The following is a 23,879-nucleotide window of genomic DNA, read 5'->3' as shown; positions in this document are numbered from 1 at the left end:
CATGCTTCTTACTCATACAAGCACACAGCGTTAACAGCATCCTCTTGCCCTCTTGCACATTGGCAGTGCCTTCACTGTTAACCCCATCTCATTTTGTCCTCACTGCATTTCCATTTCTGTTACTTTATTTGATATGTAAGTTGGCTTCCTACAAGAAGTGAAATTCACTCTTTTACAGTAAGTGGACTGAAAGGCCTCTTGATGGCTAGTAGAATTCTTGAATCTACCTGTCTTCCCCTAGACACAAATCAACCTTCACTATGAAGATAAATGTGATAGACATCTCGGGTCATACAGTTGTGTTAGTATCAAAAACATCATACTTAAGTGCTTAACAGATGAACTAGACTATTTTGAATTTGATGTATTTATGAGACACATTGATTAACATGCCATACTGTACAATATTTTTATTTGCTTCATGCTATCATTATTCTATTATGAACAGTTGACTAAAATTTCTCAAATGCTTTTGAATAACAGTGGGATATTTTAATTAGTTAAATAGGTACTAATATCATAGGTCATTAAAGTGCTGGGAGAGTTATAATTGCAAAATCCTTTAATGGTGGCAAAACATAGGTACCTCTAATTTGCACAATTTTGTGACTATTTTAGTAAATAGAAAAGAGAAATGAGTAAGAGATCTAAACATCATTTCTTTTGACCATTTTTGTGAGTGAATCTATTACTTGCTTATTTCTCAGGCTGTAGATAATGGGATTTAATAAAGGAACTATGACAGTGTAAAATAGAGACTCCATCATATCTTGGTCATCAGCCTGTGGGGAAGCAGAGCCCACATACATGAAGGCGAGGGGGCCATAGTATAAAGATACAGATAAGAGATGAGCTCCACAGGTGGAGAAGGCTTTTCTTATACCTTTCACAGACCTCTTTTTCAAGATTGTATAGAGGACAAATGTATAAGATATAAGAACAGTCCCAATGGTGAAAACTTGTATTGAACCTGAGAAAATAAAAACCATGAGAAAATTAATAGAAGAATCAGTACAGGAAATTTTTAACAATGGGATAATGTCACAGTAAAAGTGATGTATTATGTTGGAATTACAGAAGGTTAATCTGTAAAAAAAACCTTCATGAATTACAGCATGAAGAAGGCCACCTAGAAATGACAAGACTAATAGCCGGATGCATAGTCTGTTGGTCATAATGACTGGATAAAGTAAAGGTTTGCATATGGCTACATAGCGATCATACGCCATTGTTGCCAAGAGAAAACATTCTGTGGTTACACCAATTGCAAAGGAAAAAAATTGTATCTTGCATTCAGAGAGAGATATGATCTTACTCTTAGCTAAGAAGTTGATCAGCATCTTCGGAGTCACTGTGGATGATAACAAAGCATCCACAAAAGCCAAATTCCCGAGGAATAAGTACATTGGGATATGAAGGTGAGGGTCTTTCCAGATGATAGCAATCAGGCCAAGATTCCCCATGATGGTGATGAGATATGTTACTAAGAATGCCAGGAACAGGGGTATTTTCCACTTTGGTTGATATAAAAATCCTGTGAGAACAAACTCTGTCAGCAATGTTGCATTTGCCTCTTCCATGTCCTCACTGCATGTCCTCTAAAATAAAATGCAACAAATGAAAGGGAACATTTGCAATGGCATTACAAGTTGAAATTGGGGAAGAGGTGTTGCGATGAAGTGTGCAATTATCAGAGCCCTCTTAATTTTTTGATCATTATTATAAATAAGAAATCCTATATTTAAGATGTTAATGAAATGAAAAAATCATATATTATTGTTTGAAAATTGGGTAGTAATATGCATTCTCTGGATTCACTAAATTTATGTGCACACTCTTGAATGTGGTAGAACAATCCTGTGTCTGGTACATGAATGGAGGTCCTGGAGAAAAAGTTTTTGAAAGGTCTGAATAAAAATCAATGAAATAAATGCCATGTGAAGAATCTTACACTTTTTCATTATATAACTATGTACCAAATACTTTAAGATGGGAAATAGCATCCTAAAACAGTTTCTAAATTTTTTGATAGTGTAGAAAGTATGCTGTGGGATGGGGAAATTGGACTAAGGGGTACTAATTAGAAACTTGTTACTAAGGTCCCAGTAATCCCAAATCAAATCACAAATGAAAATTATCTGGAAAGTGTTTTATGAAAAATACAGATTGTGAGATTTTAATGTAGAAATTGATTATTTCAGAAATGAGTTCTAGAAATCTGTCTTTAAAAATACCCTCAAGGTGATTCAAATGAGTGCTAGGTGTCTAGTCCATGTGTGATATTACATTGGAAGAGATGGTAAGACAAAGAAATAGATTCCAAAGAATTCAGAATGTAGATTCTCTAGTATTCTATGACATATTCGGTGGGAAACAAAAGGTAATAAAGGAGGCAAGAGTCACTTGGTGACTGGGTAGTTGGTCATTAAATATTAAGGATGGGAACTCAGATGTGCTAGCAAGTTCTTGGAGTGAGCATCCTGCAGCCAACTAGGTAGATCCAATCAGTAATATAAGCCTGTTAGAGTTTAACAGAAATAATTACTAGGAATTATTGTGGTAGTCAAAGGCACAGTTAAGAATGATGTATCCATTGGAGAGTAACAAAGAAACAAAAAGAGTGGCAAAAAAAATCAACTGGAGCAAGTTATGTTAAAGAGGTAACAAAGTGGACATATGTCCCGTAAATAGCCAAGATGTGATTTTTTTTTTTTACCATCCACGTCTTGGCAGCTGTCAGAGGATACCTACTGCTCTACAAGCCAAAAGAGCTAGAAACTCATTTTCCCATTCTTCTTCCTTGTAGAGTGAAGGGACACGATCTAGGATGGCAAATGAAACACACTGATCCTACATTTGGAATATGGAGAGAGAGAGAAAGATTTTGGATTCAAAGGTAGCCAAGGCAGAATTACCAAGACTCTTCTTAATGCAACTTTTATTTACATCAATAACATTTACAGTGTGAGCTGTGAATTGTTGTCCAATGTGGGTGTAAGGATACAGGAATTTATCTGTAGGTGACTCACATTAAAAGTTTTAATCAGAGAATGTGGCTAATTAAAAGGAATGGGTATTTATATCAGAATAATTCCAAGAAATAATTCTAAGAATCATTATGATCTGAACCTTTAAACCAAGTTTTAATTATTTAATGACCTAGGTCATATAAAGTTATTATAACAAGATTAACAAGATAATACAGTATCATTAAAGGAACAATTCAGTCTTATAACTACCCTATCCATAGTATAGTCATAAAACTGAAATCTAAAGACAGTATAGTAATAGTTATTCAACTTCCTTCTGGCTATTTTAATAGCCTGTATACCTGATCTAAAATTTCAATCAATTAAACAGCATTTCAGCATTTCTATAAAGCATAATGAAAATTAAAAAAATTATTTCCTCCTTACCCATATTTTTGAAAGAAATTGTGGATATCCTTTAAACGTGTTACACTGTATAAAACAGAAAAAAAATAAAACCACAGTAGCACCGCGATGTTAATAGCACTGGTAGCATTTCACTGCATATTCATTCTTTTTGGACACTTCATTTCCCAAGCTTAGAAAACTTTCGGTTATAAAAATTTGGTTTGAGCACATGACTGATCCAATTGTGCAGCTGGGTATTTTTTCCAGAAGATGAAGGAGTGAAAAACTGAAGTTCTCATAAGATTGCCAGAGGACTCCCTGTAGAACAGATTGAAGTGATTCTAGTGGGCATTGTGAATTCAGACACATATGAGAATCCAGGTTGGCCCAAAGGTCATTACAGACTCCCAGAACCATAAGCATCATTTCATTGTGGACACTTCTACTTTTAACAATTGAAATAACACTTTATGCCACTATTTACCACCACAGATGACACTTCTGCCATATTTGTTCAAACTTTAGTATATATGTGAAATTTACTCTTAGGGCTTTGATTAGTATGGTCTTATCTGACATAATCAAAGCATAATTTTAGTAAGACCAAAATTTTAGATTCAATTCAGGAGCCAAAACCAAACAGAGCTGTGTTCCCCATTCAAATTTCAGCTTACATTTTAGACATATACCAAGTTCCTCCATTTGTAGCTAAAATCTGATGGGAAATTTCACTAGGAAGAGGACAAGGGAGGAGCCAATATAAAACAAAGCCAGGGACTGCAGTGGAAGGTGCCCTAATTCTGTGCTTCTCAAATGATAATGCCTATGACTTTCCTAGAGATCCTGTCAAAATGCAGATTCTCTTTCAGTAGTTCTTGTGTGGGTCTCTCAGGAGACTTTATTTCTAACAAAGTGATAACTGTGGACATTTGCCATCCAACAGGCCTTCATCATGGGAGGACCTAGATTATCAAAGAGCCTTGATCATTGGAAAACAATAAATGGTAAATGTGGCTGGTTTGAAAAGAGAGAAGCAAGGAAGGCCAGGTGTGTTCAGGGTGGCCAGCATGGGGAGGCTTCCAAGCGAATTCGGAGGGTAGTCAGTGGTTTTGTCTTTACCACAATTTACAGAACAATTATAGAAGTATTATTGCGGGAGTTTGAAAATGATGGCAACATATTCAGTACTTTCTTTAGAACATTAACTCAGCAACATATTAGTGAGCATTCTTTCAGAAACAAAATCTAATAGACTTATTTGTAATATTTACATTTTTGTATTTAAATAGTGATTTGTAACATTCTTGACAGTAAATGTATTCATTAAAGAAAAGTTAGTTGGAAAGTAAAAGCCATATTTTTTGGTAGATTCCTTAATCGCTTATCCTTTTTTCATATAATGTTTCTTGAAAAAGACAAAGAAATAAGACAAATAATACATAGAATACACAGAAGTCACTGAAAACTCTTCAGTAGAGAGATGTAAGCAGTTTAACGTGCTGACGTAAGTACTGACATGACACAAACTTAAATCAAGTGGCTTCATCCTTGTATAATATAATGTTGGGAATAATGAAAAGGATGAAGAGATAGATTCTAAGGTATTCAGAATTTACTGTCACTTGAACTTAGTCCCGTATTTGACGGAAATGTAGTGGTCGCTGAAGGAAAAAAGTGTCACTCTGTGAGTAGGCAGATAGTCATCCAAAATAGAGACTGAGAACTCAGATGCATTGAGGAGTTTGCAGTACGAGCACGCTTTGAACAGCCAGGTGCAGGTAAGCTGTTTAGATTTAGCAATACAGTTCTACAAGAGCAATATAAATATTATTTTGGAAGTCATTTAAGCAGCTGAGGATATAGTTATGAATGTCATATCTATTGGAGAGTACACTAAAAAAAAAGAAGTATAACAAGAAAAAAATTGACAGTATAATGATCTAATTTCCTTTGGGTATATATCCAGAAATGGAATTACTGAGTCAAATTGGAGCTCTGTTTCAAGTTCTTTGAGAAATCTGCAGACTGCGTTCCACAGTGGCTGAAGTAGTTTGTATTCCCACCAATAGTGTATGTGTTCCCTTTTCTTGGTAGCCTCTTCAGCGTCTGTTGTTTTTTGACTTTTTAATAATAGTCATTCTGACTGGTGTGAGATGATATTTCATTTTAGTTTTGATTTGCATTTCCCTGGTGACTAGTGATGATGAGCATTTTCGTATATGTCTCATGATCATTTGTGTAGTCTTTTTAGAAGTGTCTGTTCATGTACTTTGCTCTTTGGTAAGCGGGTTATTTGGTTTTTGTTTGTTGATTTGTTAAATACCTTATATATTCTGGATAGTAGACCTTTATTGAAAGCATAGTTTGGGAATATTTTCTCCCATTCTGTAAATTGCTTACACACTCTATCAATAGTTTATTTTGCTGTGCAGAAGCTCCTTTGTTTAATTAAGGATGATTTGTCATTTTTTGTTTTTGTTGCAATTGCTTTTGAGGACATAACCAAAATTCTTTTCCAATGCTGATATTGAGAAAGACCCTAGGATATCTCCTAGGATGTTTACAGAATAAGTTCTTACATTAAATGTTTAATCCAGCTTGGGTTAATTTTGGTACATGTGAAAGGTATGGGACCAGAGATAAGACTGAAACCTAGGTCGTCTGGCTACAAATGCCATTCTTCTTCCACCACACAGCGCCTCATCTCAACTACATTCTGAATGAATTTGGATTTAATCACCTGGCTGTGCCAAGTTTGGTGGTAAACAGAACTGAGGAGCTGCCCCACCAGGGATAGCCCCCATCCAGTTTCCCCTTGATGCAGGTTGTGGGGGCATTCATTCTTCTAAATATGGCTAGCCAGTTTCATTCTTCGTTTGGCTAGTCACTTATCCCAGCACCATTTATTGAGTAGACTATGCTTGCCCCATTGCATTTTTTTTTTTTTGTCAGATTTGTTGAAGGTCAGATGATTTTAAGTTTGTGGCTTGATTTCTGAGTGTTCTATTCTTTTCCAGTGTTCTATGCATCTGTTTTTGTACCAGAATTATGCTACTTTGTTTATAAAGACACATATACTCATATGTTCATTGCTGTGCTATTCACAATAGCAAAGACGTGGAATGAACCTAAGTGATCATCAGTGGTAGATTGGATAAATATAACGTGGTACATATAGATCACAGAATACTATGCAGCCATAAAAAGAACAAGATCATATCTTTTGCAGCAGCATAGGTGTGGTTGGAGGCTGTAATCTTAAATGAACCAATGAAGGAACAGAAAACCAAATACCACATGTTCTCACTTCTGAGTGGAAGCTAAACATTGAGAACACAGGACATAAACATGACTGTAATAGACTCTGTGGACTAATAGGTTGGGGAGGGAGGAGAGAAGGAATCAGTGATAAAACCACCTATTGGGTACTATGCCCACTGCATGCATGCAATATACTCATGTAACGAAATAACAAAGCTGCCCGTGCACTCTTTATATCTAAAATAAAAGTTGAAATACAAAACTTTTTGAGAAACATACTAAAAGGTCATGAAGGCAATGGATGTCATTCGTTATATGGCCAACCCCTGGAATCCCTTTCTACCACATGGGTCTTGGTGGCAGACAAAGAATTTCACCTAGATTTGCCCAATCGAACCCACCCTACATAGAGTTGGATATAGAGAAATGGAGACAAATGTACATAGACAAAAAAAATTGTGCAAAGGCAGTTGAGGTAAAAACGTAAGATTCCAACATGTGTATCCTGTATGTACAACAATGTTGCTGAAAATATGAGCTGTGTTATTATCAGCAGAAACAGCCACATTCATGGAGTTACTGTTGGAAAAGGACTTTGGCTGCTGACTGGCTGCTTTAGTTCCGTTTCTGCCATTATTTTCCTGTGGATTCCTCTACTTCCCCTGCCATTTCTATACTAGAGTCAATATCCATTCAGTAAAATTTTTCCATTGCTACCCAAAGCCCTGGATGTTCAAAAGAGAGACAAAGGAGATAACAGAAAATGGTACTAAACAGAGTGATCAAGGGAAGAAGCAGGAGGGAAGTAGAAAGCTGGCTGTTGTGGACATAAAGAGAGGAAAGATAAGTGTGACCAAGTGAAGCACAGGGAGAAATGACAAAATAAATGCTCTACAGGACAAGGAGTCCAGGGAAATCACTGTGTGTAGAAAGGAAGTCATTTTTAGTGGCTTTAGTCAGAGCATCAGTGTTGCGGGAAGTCAGGGACCCCGAACGGAGGGACCGGCTGAAGCCATGGCAGAAGAACATAAATTGTGAAGATTTCATGGACATTTATTAGTTCCCCAGATTGATACTTTTATAATTTCTTATGCCTGTCTTTACTGCAATCTCTGAACATAAATAGTGAAGATTTCATGGATACTTTTCACTTCCTCAATCAATACCCTTGTGATTTCCTATGCCTGTCTTTACTTTAATCTCTTAATCTTGTTATCTTCATAAGTTGAGGAGGATATATGTCGCCTCAGGACCCTGTGATGGTTGCATTAACTGCACAAATTGTTTGTAGAGCATGTGTGTTTGAACAATATGAAATCTGGGCATCTTGAAAAAAGAACAGGATAATAGCGATGTTCAGGGAACAAGGAGATAACCTTAAACTTTGACTGCCAGTGAGCTGGATGGGACAGAGCCATATTTCTCTTCTTTCAAAAGCAAATAGGAGAAATACTGCTGAATTCTTTTTCTCAGCAAGGAATATCCCTGAGAAAGAGAATGGCCCCTGAGGGTAGGCTTCTGAAATGGCCCCTTTAGGGGTGACTGTCTTTTACAGTCAAAGCCAAAGGGATGAAATAAACTCCAGTCTCCTGTAACACTCCCAGGCTTATTAAGATGAGGCTTATTCCCGCCTAATAAATCCTGCTTATTCCCGCTTAATAAATTTTGGTCAGACTGGTTGTCTGCTCTCAAACCCTGTCTTCTGATAAGATGTTATCAGTGAAAATGCATGCCCAAAACTGCATTAACAATTTTAATTTTACCCCGTCCTGTGGTCCTGTGATCTCGCCCTGCCTCCATTTGCTATTTTTTTTACCTTGTGAAGCATGTGATCTCTGTGACCCACACCCTATCCATGCACTCCCTCCCTTTTTGAATATTGCTAATAAAAACTTGCTGGTTTTAGGGCTCAGGGAGCATCATGAAACCCTTCAACATGTGATGTCTCCCCCGGACACCCAGCTTTAAAATCTCTCTCTTTTGTACTCTTCCCCTTTATTTCTCAGACCAGCCAACGCTTAGGGAAATAGTAAACAACCCACGTTGAATATCAGGGGTGGGGTTTCCCCCAATACATCATCATGTAATAGAATAAAAGTCAGCAAATAAGGAGTGAAGGGGAAAGAAGTAGCACAGCAGTGAGGGGATAAGACAGAGTACTTTACAACACATGGAGAACAATTTGTATTTGTCTGCTGCTCATAAACGAAAGTTTTTTACTCCATTAGAGTACTTAGGAAAAGTTCTCAAAAGTAAAGATAGATAAGTGAGAGGAAGTCATCAAGAGAAGAAAGGGATTGGAATGTGGAAATGGAAATTTGCATGGGTGAAATAAAACAAGGACAAAGAAAAATAGGTACAGAATAATCACGTCATAGATGGTAAATGCAAGAAAGACACGTCAATAAAGAGGGAGACAGAAAGTATTGGAGATCCATTAAGCCAAAATAAAGGGAAAGGCTCCGAAGTCTGGGTTGAGTGCCTGCATTAACTTTGGTGTTCATTGATACTAGACAGAGCTTTGAGAGTCTTTTCATTTTCCTTTCTTTTTTTCATTCAAGTTTATTTTTCTATGGAATTGGTGTTTGATAAAGAGACTTTGACTTGAAATTTACTTATAAATTGTATACTGTTCATGAATATATTGGCACTGGCTGAAAGTTTACTCCATATTTGACTGTTACTCTACCCTTTTAATTACAGTGATTAAAACTAAATTTCTCTAAAAATCTTGCTGCTGCTGTTGACAGCACTTTATTTTCCATCAATTTTTTGTTTGAATGTTTGATTTTTAGCAGAATCAACTAAGCAAAAGAATGAATGCTGATGCAGGCAATATAGAGAACAAGTGACAATAATTCTACATGGATGAAGTGAAAATGTTCAGCTGGGCATTGTGGATTTAGATATGTGTGAGAAATACAGATTATACTACAGTGTACTGAGGACTTCGGAATCATAAACATTAAGTCACTGGAAGCCAGTTCTAGTTTTCACAATTGAAATTATACTTTATGCCACAATTTTCCACAACATGTGACACTAGTGACATTTTATGTGAACTTCAGTTTGTATATAAATTGGATGTTCTTCATCAGGAAGAATAGCTAATGGATGCTGGGCTTCATACCTAGGTGATGGGTTCATCTGTGTAGCAAACCACCACAGCACATGTTTACCTAGGTAACAAATCTGCATGTCTTGTACATCTACCCCAGAACTTATAATAAAAATTGATTTTTAAAAATTGGATGCTCTTAATGTTTTGATTGGTATAGTCTCATCTGAGCTAGTTATGATTTTAATAAGGCCAATGATCTAGATTCCCTTCGTAAGCCACCCACAAGTAAAATTGTCCTCCTCATGCAAACTGCAGCTCAAACTCCAGATATTTATGTAACTTTCAGGTGAGCTGAAATCTGATGATAATAAAATAAAAATTTTATTTTTAGGCAATGGTCAGGGGGAAAGAAAAGAAAACACGAAGACAGTGTTGCAATGTATTCAGTCATAGGTGGTGCTCTTACTATGCCTTCAATATGTCATTCTGTCTTTATATCCAATTAGAATGTGTGTGTGTGTGTGTGTGTGTGTGTGTGCGCGCGCGTATGTGTTTTTTTTCCATAGAATCTAGGTGTAAGTCAATGACTGACTTAACTCCAACTGCTCCTTCTCTCTGTTACCACCAAATGAGATCTTCTCGCCTGCTACCCAGATAGAGCCAATTATCAATACAGGGCAATTGCAATGAGAAAAAGTTTAATACACACAAACCTGGCTAAATGGGAAAACAGAGTTTAATTATAACTCAAGTCAAACTCTCCAAATATTCAGAAGCTAGAGTCTTTCCTTTCTTCCTTCCTTCCTTCCTTCCTTCCATCTCTCTTTCTTTCTTTCCTTCTTTCTTTCTTTCTTTCTTTCTTTCTTTCTTTCTTTCTTTCTTTCTTTCTTTCTTTCTTTCTTTCTTTCTTTCTTTCTTTGTTTCTTTCTTTCTTTCTTTCTTTTCTTTCTTTCTTCTTTATTCATTTCTTTCCTTTCTTTCCTTTCTTTCTCTCTCTTTCTTCCTTCTTCTTTTTCACTTTTTTCTGAGACAGGGTCTCACTTTATTGCCCAGGTTGGAGTGCACTGGCAGGATGTCTGCTCACTGCAACCTCTCCCTCCTGGGTTCAAGTGATTCTCATGCCTCAATGCACCCCCCGCCCCGCCCCCCCAAACCGCCAGCAAATAGCTAGGATTACAGGCATGCACCATCACACCTGGCTAATTTTTGTATTTTTAGAAGAAACAGAGTTTTGTCACGTTGGCCAGGCTGGTCTCAAACTCCTGGCTTCAATTGATTTGTCTGCCTCGGTCTCTCAATGTGCTGGAATTAAAGGCACGAGCCATTGCACCCAGACAGAGTCTAAGGGTTTTTATAGATAGTTTTTCAGACAGAAGGCTAGGAAATGGGGAATGATGATTTGTTGGTTTGGGGATAAATGCATATGAGTCAAAGCTGTCCTCTTGCAGTAAACCAGTTTCTGGAAAAGAGCTACAAGATCAGACAAGCGAGTTTACCAGTCTGGGTGGTGTGACGTGTTTCATCACAATGCAGGGTCTAAAAACCTTAGGTTTTACAATAATAATGTTATCTACAGAAATAATTAGGGAGGTTAGGAATCTTGTGGCCTCTGACTGCATGACTCTGGAGCCATAATATCTAATCTTGTGGCCTGGACCCCAAGCAAGGAGGAGGTTTGCTTTGACGAGGGGCTCTTACCATTTTGTTTCAAAGTCACACACTATAAACTAAATTTTTTCCAAATGTAGTTTTGCCTACATGTGGGAATGAGGAAAGTAAGCTTGGAGTTTAGAAGCACTGTCTAATTTTCCTATTTCAGAATCACTGTGAAAATATTCTTATGTAAGATTTTTCTCATTTTCATGTTATGAAATGTTTTCTCATTTTCATTTCATTATGTTCTCTATATTATCCTCTACCTCATAACTCTGAGTCTATTAAGTCTTTTGCTCAGTTATGTTTTCACCTGTAAGAGTAAAAGAAAAATAGTCAGTTGCCTTATAAAGTCAGCTCATCAGATGAACCAGGCCTGCCTTCTTTACCCATTTTTGCACCTCGGTCAAAATCTGAGCTCAGAGCAATAGCAAAAAATATCCAGTCCAAATATATGCCCCAGAAATGTTCTGTGGAATTTCTAATTCTTCTTGGATCGTATGATTTAGGACTCCCTGATCTGTACCAGTTTATTCACATGATCCTGGAACCTAGAGAAGCCTGTAACTGAAGCTAAATGTTACATACCTAAGATAGACAGCAAAGATCCAATCCCTCAATCTTTCAGGGAAAGACCAAAAGTGCTGAAAAATAAATAATCTCTTAGAATTCATCCCCAAAGAATTTCTTCAAAAACTCACTTGTCTGTCATGCAATCAAAGAAAAAAGGATAAACCAGTCTCTGAATATAAGGCAAGATTAGAAGTACTATTTGTAAAACATTGTGGTCAATCTATGCTGAGTTCAGGCATAGAAAATCCTTGTCCTATTCACTGATAAGATCACCCTGAAATCTTTAATGTAGTTACAAAACAAAAGTGGGATGATATGTGAATGATGGGGCCAAATAACTACCAAAATATTTTACCTACTGGCATAAAGACTATTTTGGCTTGGTTGTTTTGAGATTCCCTTTAGAAGAGAAATTTAAAGGAATCTCCATTTGTAAGAGATCTGCATATCTGGTCCAGGAAGAGTAGTAGGACTGAACCTCTAAATAATGGAGAAGGCGAAGGCATTAACTTAATCTATATCACAAAACTTACCTTTCTTTAAGGTGGTTATCTTAGCTGTCTTCTTGTCTTAACTGGGTCTCTATCAGCATTCTTTTTGTTTATTTGTTTTGGAAAATGAAGTCTGGAATCTAAGCACTATGATTTTAATATGTAAATATTCTTACATGTCTACTGTAAGAAATGAGACCTTTATAATTTTATATGCAAATTTCAAAGAGAAGTCACATCTGAAAAAAAAAAGTGGCATTTGCAAATGGGGCTAATGAAAAATAGTAAAAATATTTTCCAAAAACATTAATGAAAAGCTTTGGTCATCTGGACAGGACATCTTCCAACTATGAGAAACACAATTCATGTCTAGATAGTCTTACAAATTACTAAGTTTTTTTTTTTCTTTTTTTTTGAAATGCAGTTTTTTTCTGCCGGCCAGGCTGGTGTGCAGTGGCCTGATCTCGGCTCTCTGCAACCTCTGCCAACTGTGTTCGAGCGATTCTCCTGCCTCAGTTTCCCAAGCAGCTGGGACTACAGGGGTGCACCACCACACCTGGCTAATTTTTCTATTTTAGTAGAGACAGGTTTTTGCTATGTTGGCCAGACTGATCTCAAACTCCTGACTTCAGGTGATCCACCTGCCTTGGTCTCCCAAAGTTCTGGGATTACAGGCAAGAGCCACTGTGCCCAGCCTTAAGTTTGTTATTGTTGTACCTGATGTGGCTACAATTTTAGAATGAACACTGTAATATTTGCTTCTTTTTGTATGTCTATTGTGTCTACATGTGTTTGTATGTGTGACATTTTGCTGCCTTTGGATGGTATTGCAAAATTAATTAGTAATAGAGCTCTATTCATTTGGCCTATAGAAGAATATGTGCTTATATGAATTAGGGATTCCTTAAACTCAGAAAGATAGAAAGTCACCAATATATTTTTCAGGTTCACAGGATCTGTGATAATCTCTGTTCAATCAAAGCTACTTTATGTTTGTTGGTTTTACTAGAATAGACATGGCTTTAGAGTTTTCAGAATTAAATATAATACAAACACACAACTTTCATATTAGCTGAGTTTCCTAGTCAAATAAGTTTTTATTATCTCTACCTGATGTTTAAAGTCATAAAACTAAGAGTTCAACTTAGCAACCTGTGTGAAAATATAATAGCATTTACTTCATATATTTCAGGCACAGCAATAAAACAAACAAAAAAACCCCCCTATATATTTGACTTTTAGATTTTTGTATTTATGATGACTTACTGACATAAATGTATTGTAAATATAGTTAACAAAAGAGTAATTTGAGAGGATGCCTGGTTATGTCTTATGTCTTATGAAATTTTCGTGAGTAACCCAAACAATTCAGAATAAGTGAATTAAATAGATGTAAGTACAATATACATTTCTAAATGAACTTTTAAACCATAATTATGTTTAATGATAAGTCTGCTTAAAAATATCTTTCCACTTCTCTGTGGTAAATGATATTCTTAGAAAGTCACACCGTTGAATTAATATTATCAATACTCATCGAATATCTGGATAATTTCCAAATAAATTTTTTAAAAAAATTGATTGCTGAATATATGCTTATCTATTTTGGACTTCTTCTTATAGAAGAAATAAAAAATGTGGGTTCATTACCAAGCATGTCCTGTGCCACATTGAAAAACTATACAACAGGAAACATATGCTTCTAGAAATTATGAAATTGTATATTCATAGATTTGCCAATCTGTAAAATACTGGTGTGATGCATATTTGTCAATTGCCTCTATTCCAGAAAAGAAAACTACTAAGAGTTTAGAATTCGAGTTAATGTGTAGTCATTAATACTACTAAATAACATAAAGGAAACATCCCTGTATGCAAAGTATCTATCTAATCTCAACAGATTTACGGGAAAGGCTCTGACAAGTAAAGATTTCTGATAACATTAGAAACACAACACGAGACCAGAATTAAAGACACTTTGCAAACAATTTGGCTAAGTATACCTTTTGTAAACAGAATTAATACATTTATCTTCTTCTCCGTAGCTGATATCTCCAGAATTCAGAAACCATCATTGAGTATTGTTATTTTGATTGCAATATAGGTATTTGCAAAATTTTAATCAGAATCTGTTCTCATAATATAACATAATTATGGTAATATTACTACTACTGTCACTATAATGTCATATTGGAGAATGTGAAAAATTAGATACAACTGGAGAGATTTAAGAAACTAAGAATTGACTTTATGGAGCCAATTATGCCCTGCTTTATTCCATTTAGCATTGTAATAAATTCTTGAGGCTGGGTAATTTATAAATGAAAGGTATTTGTTTGGAGAACAATTCTGCAGGCTATACAGAAAGCATGGATTAAATGCCCACTTCTGATGAAGGCTTCAGCCTACTTCATTCATGACCACAGGTGAAGTGGAGCTGGCATGTGTAGTGATCACGTGGTGACAGAGGAAAGGAGAGAGAGTGCAGTGCTGGGCTCTTATCAACCAGCCCTCATGGGAACTAATACAGTAAGAACGTACTTATTACTACGAGGATGGCTCCAAGGCATTCATGACAGATCGACACCCATGATCTAAACACCTCCCATCTTCAACCTCCAATATTTGTAATCAAATTTCAACATGAAATTTGCAGGTGTTTATCAAACAAAACTAGAGCCATCTCCTTCAGAAAATCTGGCCTGATAGCTGCTCACAAGCTTTCTAACAATACTGGTAAAGAGTAAGAAAGACCTTACTAACTGGAAGGCCCAGGAAACTGAAAGATATTTTTAGAACCTTTTTGAGTACAGGGAAGTTTACCTAAATCTATCAGAATTGCAGGTGAAACTAATGGTAGGTTGTTGGTATGACTTTATAGCTTGAACAGCCTTTAAAGTCTAATCTGAGATTATTTAGTAAAGGCCGTAGCAAGGCCTTCTTAAAAAGAGTCTATCAATTCCTATTCCTACTTGCACTTATGTAAATAGTCAGTTGAAGCTTAATGAGAATAGACTTATTTGGTAAACAAATTAGTCTTACTATAATTATATATGAAAGAAATGGGGGTGATTATAGAGGGAAAATTATGTTTCAGTAGAAAAATATAGTGCACCCATAATTAAATTCCAGTTCTGTCCATTGTCTTTGATGTTTTATTATCTACTTAGAAATTGTCCTATTCCTGAAGGGCTACAAGCGAGGGCTGGACAACTTGATATAAATGTCAGAGGATAATCTTCATGCATGATGCTTACTGGGCCACTCAGGAGCTTCACAAAACATTCACTGACATGACAAGAGACATTCAAACTGCTAAACAGAAAAATTATCAGACTGCAACTGCCATTTTATTTCATCATCTAAAGATGGTTTGAGCTTAAATCTAAAAATCTTCTCAACTGACTGCCCTCTGGGCTCACATGCTAAGCTTATCAGTGGTTTTAACCATTAACTTTTGTTTTCCTTCGTTTTATTTCAGTTGGTTTTGTTCAAGCATACTTTGGCTGTGTAGTATACCCCAGTCCCTTGGCATTATGTTTGTGATAGTCATTGTCATCTTCCTGGTGTGCTGTATTCGCTCAAGAGTTTTAAATACATGTTTGTAGCCACCACACTGTGCCAGATTTTCTCTCTATGATTAGAATAATAAAAACAAAATGTCCAATAAAAGAAACGTTTTCATAAGGGACCAAACCTTGCAAATTATGAACTCTATGCTGAGACAAAGACAAACCAGCTGTGCTGGTCACAGAAAGTGGCAAGTGTACCTGAGTTTTGGTCAATGTCCCATAATGGAGAGGCTGGCCAGAAGGGAGAAAATAGTGAAAATAATTAAATTAAATTTTATTAGGCTGACATGGGTGCAGCAAAGTGGGTTTTGTACCTAAGCAAACAGAAATTCAACTCATTGTAAATGGTAAAACAAAAGTTAACTGTAACTAACCAAAACTCCCTAGCTAATTTCTAACTAGGTATTTGCCACTGGAATGATCAAAATAACACTACTGCTCCACTTTAGCCAATACAGCCTTTACTTTTGCCGTACTTCCACGTTTGCCCTTTAAAAGCCTTTATCTCCTCTCTTGTCCCTTCAGGAAAGCCCCATACCACATGCAAACTGGTGTTGCAAAATAAATCAAGTCTCCTTAAATAAACTCTAAATTCTAATGCTGCTCCATTTGTATTTTAACTATACATGTAAGGTTTATTAACCATACATATGCATTAACTATATATGCAAAAATAATCATATGCATATGTATGCGTACTGATATAGATAACTAAAACATACATATAATCTGATAGCAATGACAATCTAACAAAAGGAATTGAAGAGGGATATAATTAGTTAGAGTTCCGTTTGCAAAAAGCAATCTGACAGCAATGTTGGGGAAGTGAGTGACTGTTAGAAGGATGGAGGAAATAAGTAACTAGAGGTTTGCAAAACAACATGTGAGTAGTTTTTAGGCTATGGACCTCAGTGGTATCAGTGACAATGCGAAAGAAATTTCAGTGTTGAAAATGAAGGGCAGGGTGGACTGGTAGAAAGATGATTAACATACTTGAAGTACATGAAGTGTTAAGAAGGTTAACAATCAAGGAATTTCTGAGGCAGAAAATAACCAAACTCTTACCTTGTTTTTATGTTTTTACTTCCTCTTTCTGGGCTCCATGATGTCATATCATGTTAACATTATTTGAAGTTCCATGGTAGGCATTTAAAGCCCTTGATTGATACAACACATTCCAACAACCTTGCAATATTATTGATTTTTACCAACCCTGGTAGGTTCATTTATTCCTAAAAATATTAAGACCATTTTCTTGCTATCACAATACTTACTTCTTCTCTATGACTACTCTAAAGGTAGTTATTCTATTTAATCTTTTAATTTCCTGAATTAGGGAAGCCTTCCAGATTGTCTAAAATCATATAAACATAGCTGGGAAGGGCCTTAGAAGCCATCCTAGGAAGTTAGAGGCAGCTTGCCTCTTCCTACTCATGCAAGCACATGGAGTTTAGAACATACTCTTACACTTTGGCAGTGCCTTCACTGTTATCTCCTTCTATTTTTATTTTTCTCATTGCATTTCCATTTCTGTTTATTTTGTTACTTGCTGTGAGTTGACTCCCTACCAGAATAGAAGTCACCCTTTCCTAATATAGTGAAATGGAAGACCTCTGATGGTAAGCAGAATCACTGGGATTTACCTCTGTTCACTAAAAAATGAATCTGCCTCCACTATGAGTTAAATGTGATGGGCATCTCAGGTAATACAGTGGTATTAGTATTGAAACCACCATACTCAGGTACTTATATGATGAACAAGGCTATTTTATTTGCTTCCTGTGATCATTATTCTATTATATGAACATGATAAAAAATTCTAGAATGGTTTTGAATAACATATAGACATATTGTGATTAGTTTATTAGGTACTAAAACATTAGCTCATTAAAGTGCTAGAACAGTTATACTTGCAAAAATGTTTGAACAACATAGGTACCTCTAACTTGCACAATTTTGTGTCTATTTTCATAATTAGAGAAGGGATATTAGTATGAAACCTTAACATTTCTTTGTAACATTTTTGCGAACGAATCTGTGACTTGCTTATTTCTCAGACTGTAGATGATAGGATTTAACAAAGGAATGATGACCGTGTAGAACAGAGGCTCCACCATATCTTGATCATCTGCTTGTGGAGATGCAGGGCCCACATACATGAAGAGAAGGGGGGCATAGTATAAAGAGACAGAGGAGAGATGGGCTCCACAGGTGGAAAAGGCTTTCCTTACACCTTTATCAGATTTGCTTTTTAAAACGGTGAAGAGAACAAATGTATAAGATACAAGAATAGTCACAATGCTGAATACCTGAATTGAACCTGAAAAAATAAAAACCATTAGAAAATTAATAGAAGAATCAGTACAGGAAATCTTAAACAATGGGATAATGTCACAGTAAATGTGATGTACTATGTTGGAGTTACAGAAGGTTAATCTGAATAAAAATCCTTCATGGATTAAAGCATGAAGAAGGCCACCTACATATGACAAGATTAATAGCCGGACGCACAGTCCATTGGTCATAATCACTGGATAAAGTAAAGGTTTGCATATGGCTACATAGCAATCATATGCCATTGTTGCCAAGAGAAAACATTCTGTGGTTATACTGATTGCAATAGAAAAAAATTGTATCTTGCATTCAGAGAGAGATATCATCTTGCTCTTAGTTAAGATGTTGATCAGCATCTTTGGGGTCACTGTGGATGATATCCAAGCATCCACGAAAGCTAAATTCCCGAGGAGTAAGTACATTGGGATATGAAGGTGCGGGACTTTCCAGATGGCAGCAATCAGGCCAAGATTCCCCATGACAGTGATGAGATATATGACCAAGAATGCCAGGAACAGGGGTATTTTCCACTGTGGTTGATATAAAAATCCTATGAGAACAAACTCTGTCAGCAACGTTGCATTTTTCTCTTCCATGTCTTCACTTCATGTCCTCTAAAATAAAATGCAACAAATGAAAGGGAACATTTGCAATGGCATTATGAGTTGAAGTGGAGGAAGAGATGTTGAAATAAACCATAAAATGATCAAACCCTCTCAGTTCTTTTAATCAGTCCTATAACTGATGAAACTGTATTTGTTGCAATGAAATACATGGAAAAAAATTATATATTTTGGTTTGAAACTGTGCAGTAATTAACAGATCAAAGTAAGAGGAGAGGCATTCTCTGTATGCACTACACTTATATGGACACTCTTGAGTGCAGTAGAAAGATTGTGGGTCTGGCATATGATCCAGTGTCAACAGGAAAGATTTTTGAAGGGTCTAAATTAAACATAAATGAAATAATTGCCATGTGAAGAATCTTAACCTTTATTCTTCATACAATAAGCATGTGCCAAAATTTTTAAGATGGGACATTACATCCTAATATATTTTTTAAATTTAGTTTTTGATAGTGTAGAAAGTATGCTGCAAGAAGAGACAACTGGACTCAGGGATACAAATTAGAAAGTTGTAAGTTCCAGGCAATCCCTAATCAGATTACCCATAAATATTATCTGAGATAGGTTTTTTGAAAAATATAGGTTGTGAGCTTTTAATGTAGAAATTATTTCAGGAATGAGGTCTTGTGGTCTTTATTTGAAAATACCCTCCAGGTGATTCGAATGCATGTTAAGTGTCTAGTCTTTATGTGATACGACATTGAAAGAGATGGTAAGACAAAGAGATATATTCTAAAGAATTCAGAATGTTGAGTCTGTAGTATTCTGTGACATATTTTGTGGAAAATAAGTGATCAGTGAAGGAGAGAGGAGTTACCTGGTGACTGGGAAGATGGACATTAAACATTGAGAACTCAGGTGTGCTGACAAGTTTTTGGAGTAAGCATCATCTGAACAACTAGGTGTGTTCCGATCAGTAATATGAGCCTATTTTAGCTCAATAGAAATGATTACTTGGATTCATTGTGGTAGTCAAAGGCATAATTAAAAATCATGTGTCCATAGGAGCTTAAAAAGGAAACAAAAAGGATGGCAAGAAAATCAAGTCAAGCAAGTTATATTAATATAAGAGGTAACAAAGTAGACATAAGTCCTATAAATGGCCAAGATGTGGACCTTATTTTTTGCCATCCAAGACACAGAGGCTGTCAGAGGTTATTTACTGCTCTAGAAGTCAAAAGAAATAGAAACTCATTTTCCCATTCCTCTTACATCTAGAGTGAAGGGAAATGATCTAGGATGGTCAATTAAATACATTGATCCTACATTTGGAATATGGAGAGAGAGAGAAGTACAGGGACAAAAGATATTGGTTTCAAAAGTAGCCAAAGCAGAAATACCAGGACTCTACTTAATGCAACCTTTATACACATCAATAACATTTATAGTGTGAGATGTCAAATTATTGTCAAACATGAGTGTGAGAATACAGGAGTTAATGTGTAAGTGACTCACCTTAAAAGTTTTAATTGGAGAATTATGGTTAATTAAAAGGAATGAGTATTTATATCGGAATAATTCCAAGAAATAATTCTAAGAATCATTATAATCTGAACCTTTAAACCTAATTTTAATTGCTTAATGCCATAGTTCATATTAATTCATTATAATAAGATCAAGAAAATAGTAAAATATTAAAGGAACAATTCAGTCTTACAACTCTTTATCAATATTATACTGATAAAACTGAAATATAAAAATAGTCCAGTCAGAGTCATCCAGTTTAGTAATTGTTATTATGGCAGCTTGTTACCCAATCTAAAATTTTAATGAATTAAATGGCATTATCAACATTTCTATAAATGATAACGAAAATTAGAGGAATTATTTCTTCCTTACCCTTATTTTGAAGGAAATTGTGGATATTCTTTAAACGTGTTGTGCTTTCTAAAAAGAAATACATACAGTAGCACAGCAGTGTCAATAACACAGGCAGCAATTCATTGCATACTCATTCTTTTTGAAGGTTTATTTTTCCAAGCATAGGAAAATTTTATTTATTAAATTTGGTTTGAGCATATAAGTGGTCCGGTTGTGCAACTGGGGACTTTTGCCCGAGGAAGGAGAGGAAAACTGAAATTCTCATAAGAGTGTCAGAGGACTCCCTGTAGGACAAATTGAAGCTGTTCTAATGGGCATTGTGCATTTGCACGTGTATAAGTCCAGGTTGTCCCCAAGGGCATTACAAACTTCCGGAATTACAAACATTATTTCATTGTAGACACTTCTAGTTTTAACAATTGAAATAACACTTCATGTTACTATTTACCACCATGGATGACACTTCTTGCATATTTGTTCAAACTTTATATGTGAAATTTACTGTTAGTGCTTTAATTAGTATAGTCTTATTTGAGTAAATCAAAATATAATTTTAATAAGGCCAAAGTTATAGATCCTCTTTGGGAGCTACTTCAAATACAATTGTCCTTCCCATGCAAATTTAAACTCAAAGTTTAGACATACATGTAGTTCTCCCATTTTAGACTTAAGCCTGATGGGAAATTTTACTAGGAAGAGGACAAAGGAGGAGAAAATGTAAAACAAACCCAGGGACTATATTGGGAGGTGTCCTAGATCCGTACTTCTCAAACTCTAATGCCTATGACTTTCCTAGTGATGTTGTCAAAATGCAGATTCTTTTTCAGCAGTTCTGGTGTGGGTTTCTCAAGAGCCTTTATTTTTAACAAAGTGATGCCTGTGGACTTTTGCTATTCAACACGTCTTCATCCTGGGAAGACCTAGATTATCAGAGAGCCTTGATCACTGAAGAAACAACAAATGGTAAGTGTGGCTGGTATGCAAAGAGAGAAGCAGGGAAGGACCAGGTATGTTCAGGGAGGCCAGCATGGGTGGGACCTCGACGGGTAGTTCAAGGATATGTTCTTTACCCCAACTTACATAAAAAACCAATGAAGTATTAGTGAACAATTTGAAAATGGTGATAGCATGTTCAGAATTTTCGTTAGAGCATCACAGAATAACATGTTAATGAGCATCCATTCAGAATATAAAATTGATTTACTTTCTTGCAATATTTACATTTCATATTTAAGTAGTGACATGTAACTTTCTTAATAGTAAAAGTATTTATTAAAGAAATAAAATCACCTGCACTTGGATCATGGATGGTGATATGGTTTGGATTTGTTATTCCACCCAAATCTCATGTTGAATTCCAATTCCCAGTGTTAGAGGAGGGGCCTGGTGTGTGGTGATTTGTTCATAGGGGTGGACTTCTGCCTCTCTGTTCTCATGATAGTGAATTCTCATGATATCTGGTTGTTTAAAAGTATGTAGCACCTCCCCACTTCTGTGTCTTCCTCCTTCTCTGGACATGTACAACATGCATGCTTCCACTTCACCTTCCCCCATGATTGTAAGTTTCCTGAGGGCTCCCCAACTATGCTTCCTATACAGCCTGTGCAACTGTGAGTTCATTAAACCTTTTCTCTTTATAAATTACCCAGTCTCTGATAGTTCTTTATGGCAATGCAAGAACAGACTAACACAACAGGTAAATTATATGAAGAAGTGGCTCAAATGCTCATGGTCCCTACCCCTGCTACACTGCCTTCAGCAACAATCTCATGGGGAGTTTCTTATAATCAACTGACACTAGAAGAGAAGACTCAGACCTGGATACAGATGGTTGTGCAACATATTCTGGCACTGCACAACATTTTGATGGCTACCGTACTACAGCTCCTTTCTGGAACTTTTCTGAAGGACAGTGGTGAAGGGAAATCATCCCAGTTAGAAAAATCCTAAATGATGTACTTGGTTGTTCCAATTTGCTTAACACGAGAAATGAATAAATGTGTGGTTATGTATCTGTGGGCTAGATACATGATTAATGATAATGATTAAGCTGGATGATCAGGGACTTGGAAGGAGCATAATTGGAAAACTGGTGACAGGATATTTGAGGCAAGGTGCTTGGAGAGATGTCTCTATCTGGGTATAAATTATGTAGATATCTGCTATGGTTTGAATGTTTCCCCTTCAAAATTCAGGTGTTGTGAAACAATGGCGAGTGTGATAGCATTAAGTGGTGGGGCCTTCAGTAGGTGCTTAAGTCATAGGGGCTTCTTTCCTTGTTTATGGGCTTAAAGCCCTCATAAAAAAGGTTTCACACAGCCTTCAGTTTGCTTGCTCTTCTGCCTTTCACCAAGTGAGAATACAATGTTCCTCTCCTCCAGAAGAGCTTTCAAGGCACCATCTTGGAAGCAGGGACAGGACCCCTGTATTTCTATTTTTAGAAGAAACAGGGTTTTACCATGTTGGACAGGCTGGTCTCGAACTCCTGGCTTCAATTGATCTGTCCACTTCAGCCTCCAAATTTGCTGGTATTAAAGGCACAAGCCACTGCACCCAGACAGAGTCTAAGCGTTTTTAAAGACAGTTTTTCAGGCAGGAGGCTAGGAAATGGGGAATGCTGATTTGTTGGTTTGGGGATAAATGCGTATGAGTCAAAGCTGTCCTCTTGCAGTAAACCAGTTTCTGGAAAAGAGCTACAAGACCAGGCAAGCAAGATTAGCAGTCTGGGTGCTGCCAGGTGTTTCATCAGAATACAAGGTCTAAAACTCTTCAGTTTTACAATAATAATGTTATCTACAGAAGTAATTAGGGAGGTTAGGAATCTTGTGGCCTCTGGCTGCATGACTCTGGAGCCATAATATCTAATCTTGTGGCCTGGACCCCAAGCAAGGAGGAAGTTTGCTTTGACAAGGGGCTCTTACCATCTTTGTTTCAAAGTCAAACGTTATAAACTAAATATTTCCCAAATGTAGTTGGCCTACACCCAAGAATGAAGAAAGTCAGCATGGAGTTTAGAAGTACTGTCTAATTTCCCTATTTCAGATTCAGTGACAAAATATTCCTGTGTGAGATTTGTCTCATTTTCATAATGTTATGAAATGTTTTATCAT

The 23,879-nt window shown here is 36.3% G+C and overlaps 2 protein-coding genes across 2 annotated transcripts; both read right to left on the bottom strand.

Annotated features, from left to right (window-relative positions):
- Positions 1 to 567: 567 nt before the first annotated feature.
- On the bottom strand, positions 568 to 1,633 carry LOC112619571 (olfactory receptor 5H14). Its single transcript, XM_025377634.1, has one exon. It carries the CDS (start codon positions 1,578 to 1,580, stop codon positions 648 to 650), a length of 933 nt encoding a protein of 310 aa, XP_025233419.1. The 5' UTR covers positions 1,581 to 1,633; the 3' UTR covers positions 568 to 647.
- Positions 1,634 to 17,976: 16,343 nt separating this feature from the next.
- On the bottom strand, positions 17,977 to 18,969 carry LOC112619562 (olfactory receptor 5H1-like). Its single transcript, XM_025377617.1, is given in 1 exon segment — positions 17,977 to 18,969. A coding segment is annotated over 1 exon segment (993 nt).
- Between the last annotated feature and the right edge of the window lie 4,910 nt (positions 18,970 to 23,879).

The sequence above is a fragment of the Theropithecus gelada genome, chromosome 2 (genome assembly GCF_003255815.1).
Source record: "Theropithecus gelada isolate Dixy chromosome 2, Tgel_1.0, whole genome shotgun sequence".
NCBI lineage: Eukaryota > Metazoa > Chordata > Mammalia > Primates > Cercopithecidae > Theropithecus > Theropithecus gelada.
This window is presented reverse-complemented; position numbering and strand designations above follow the sequence as displayed.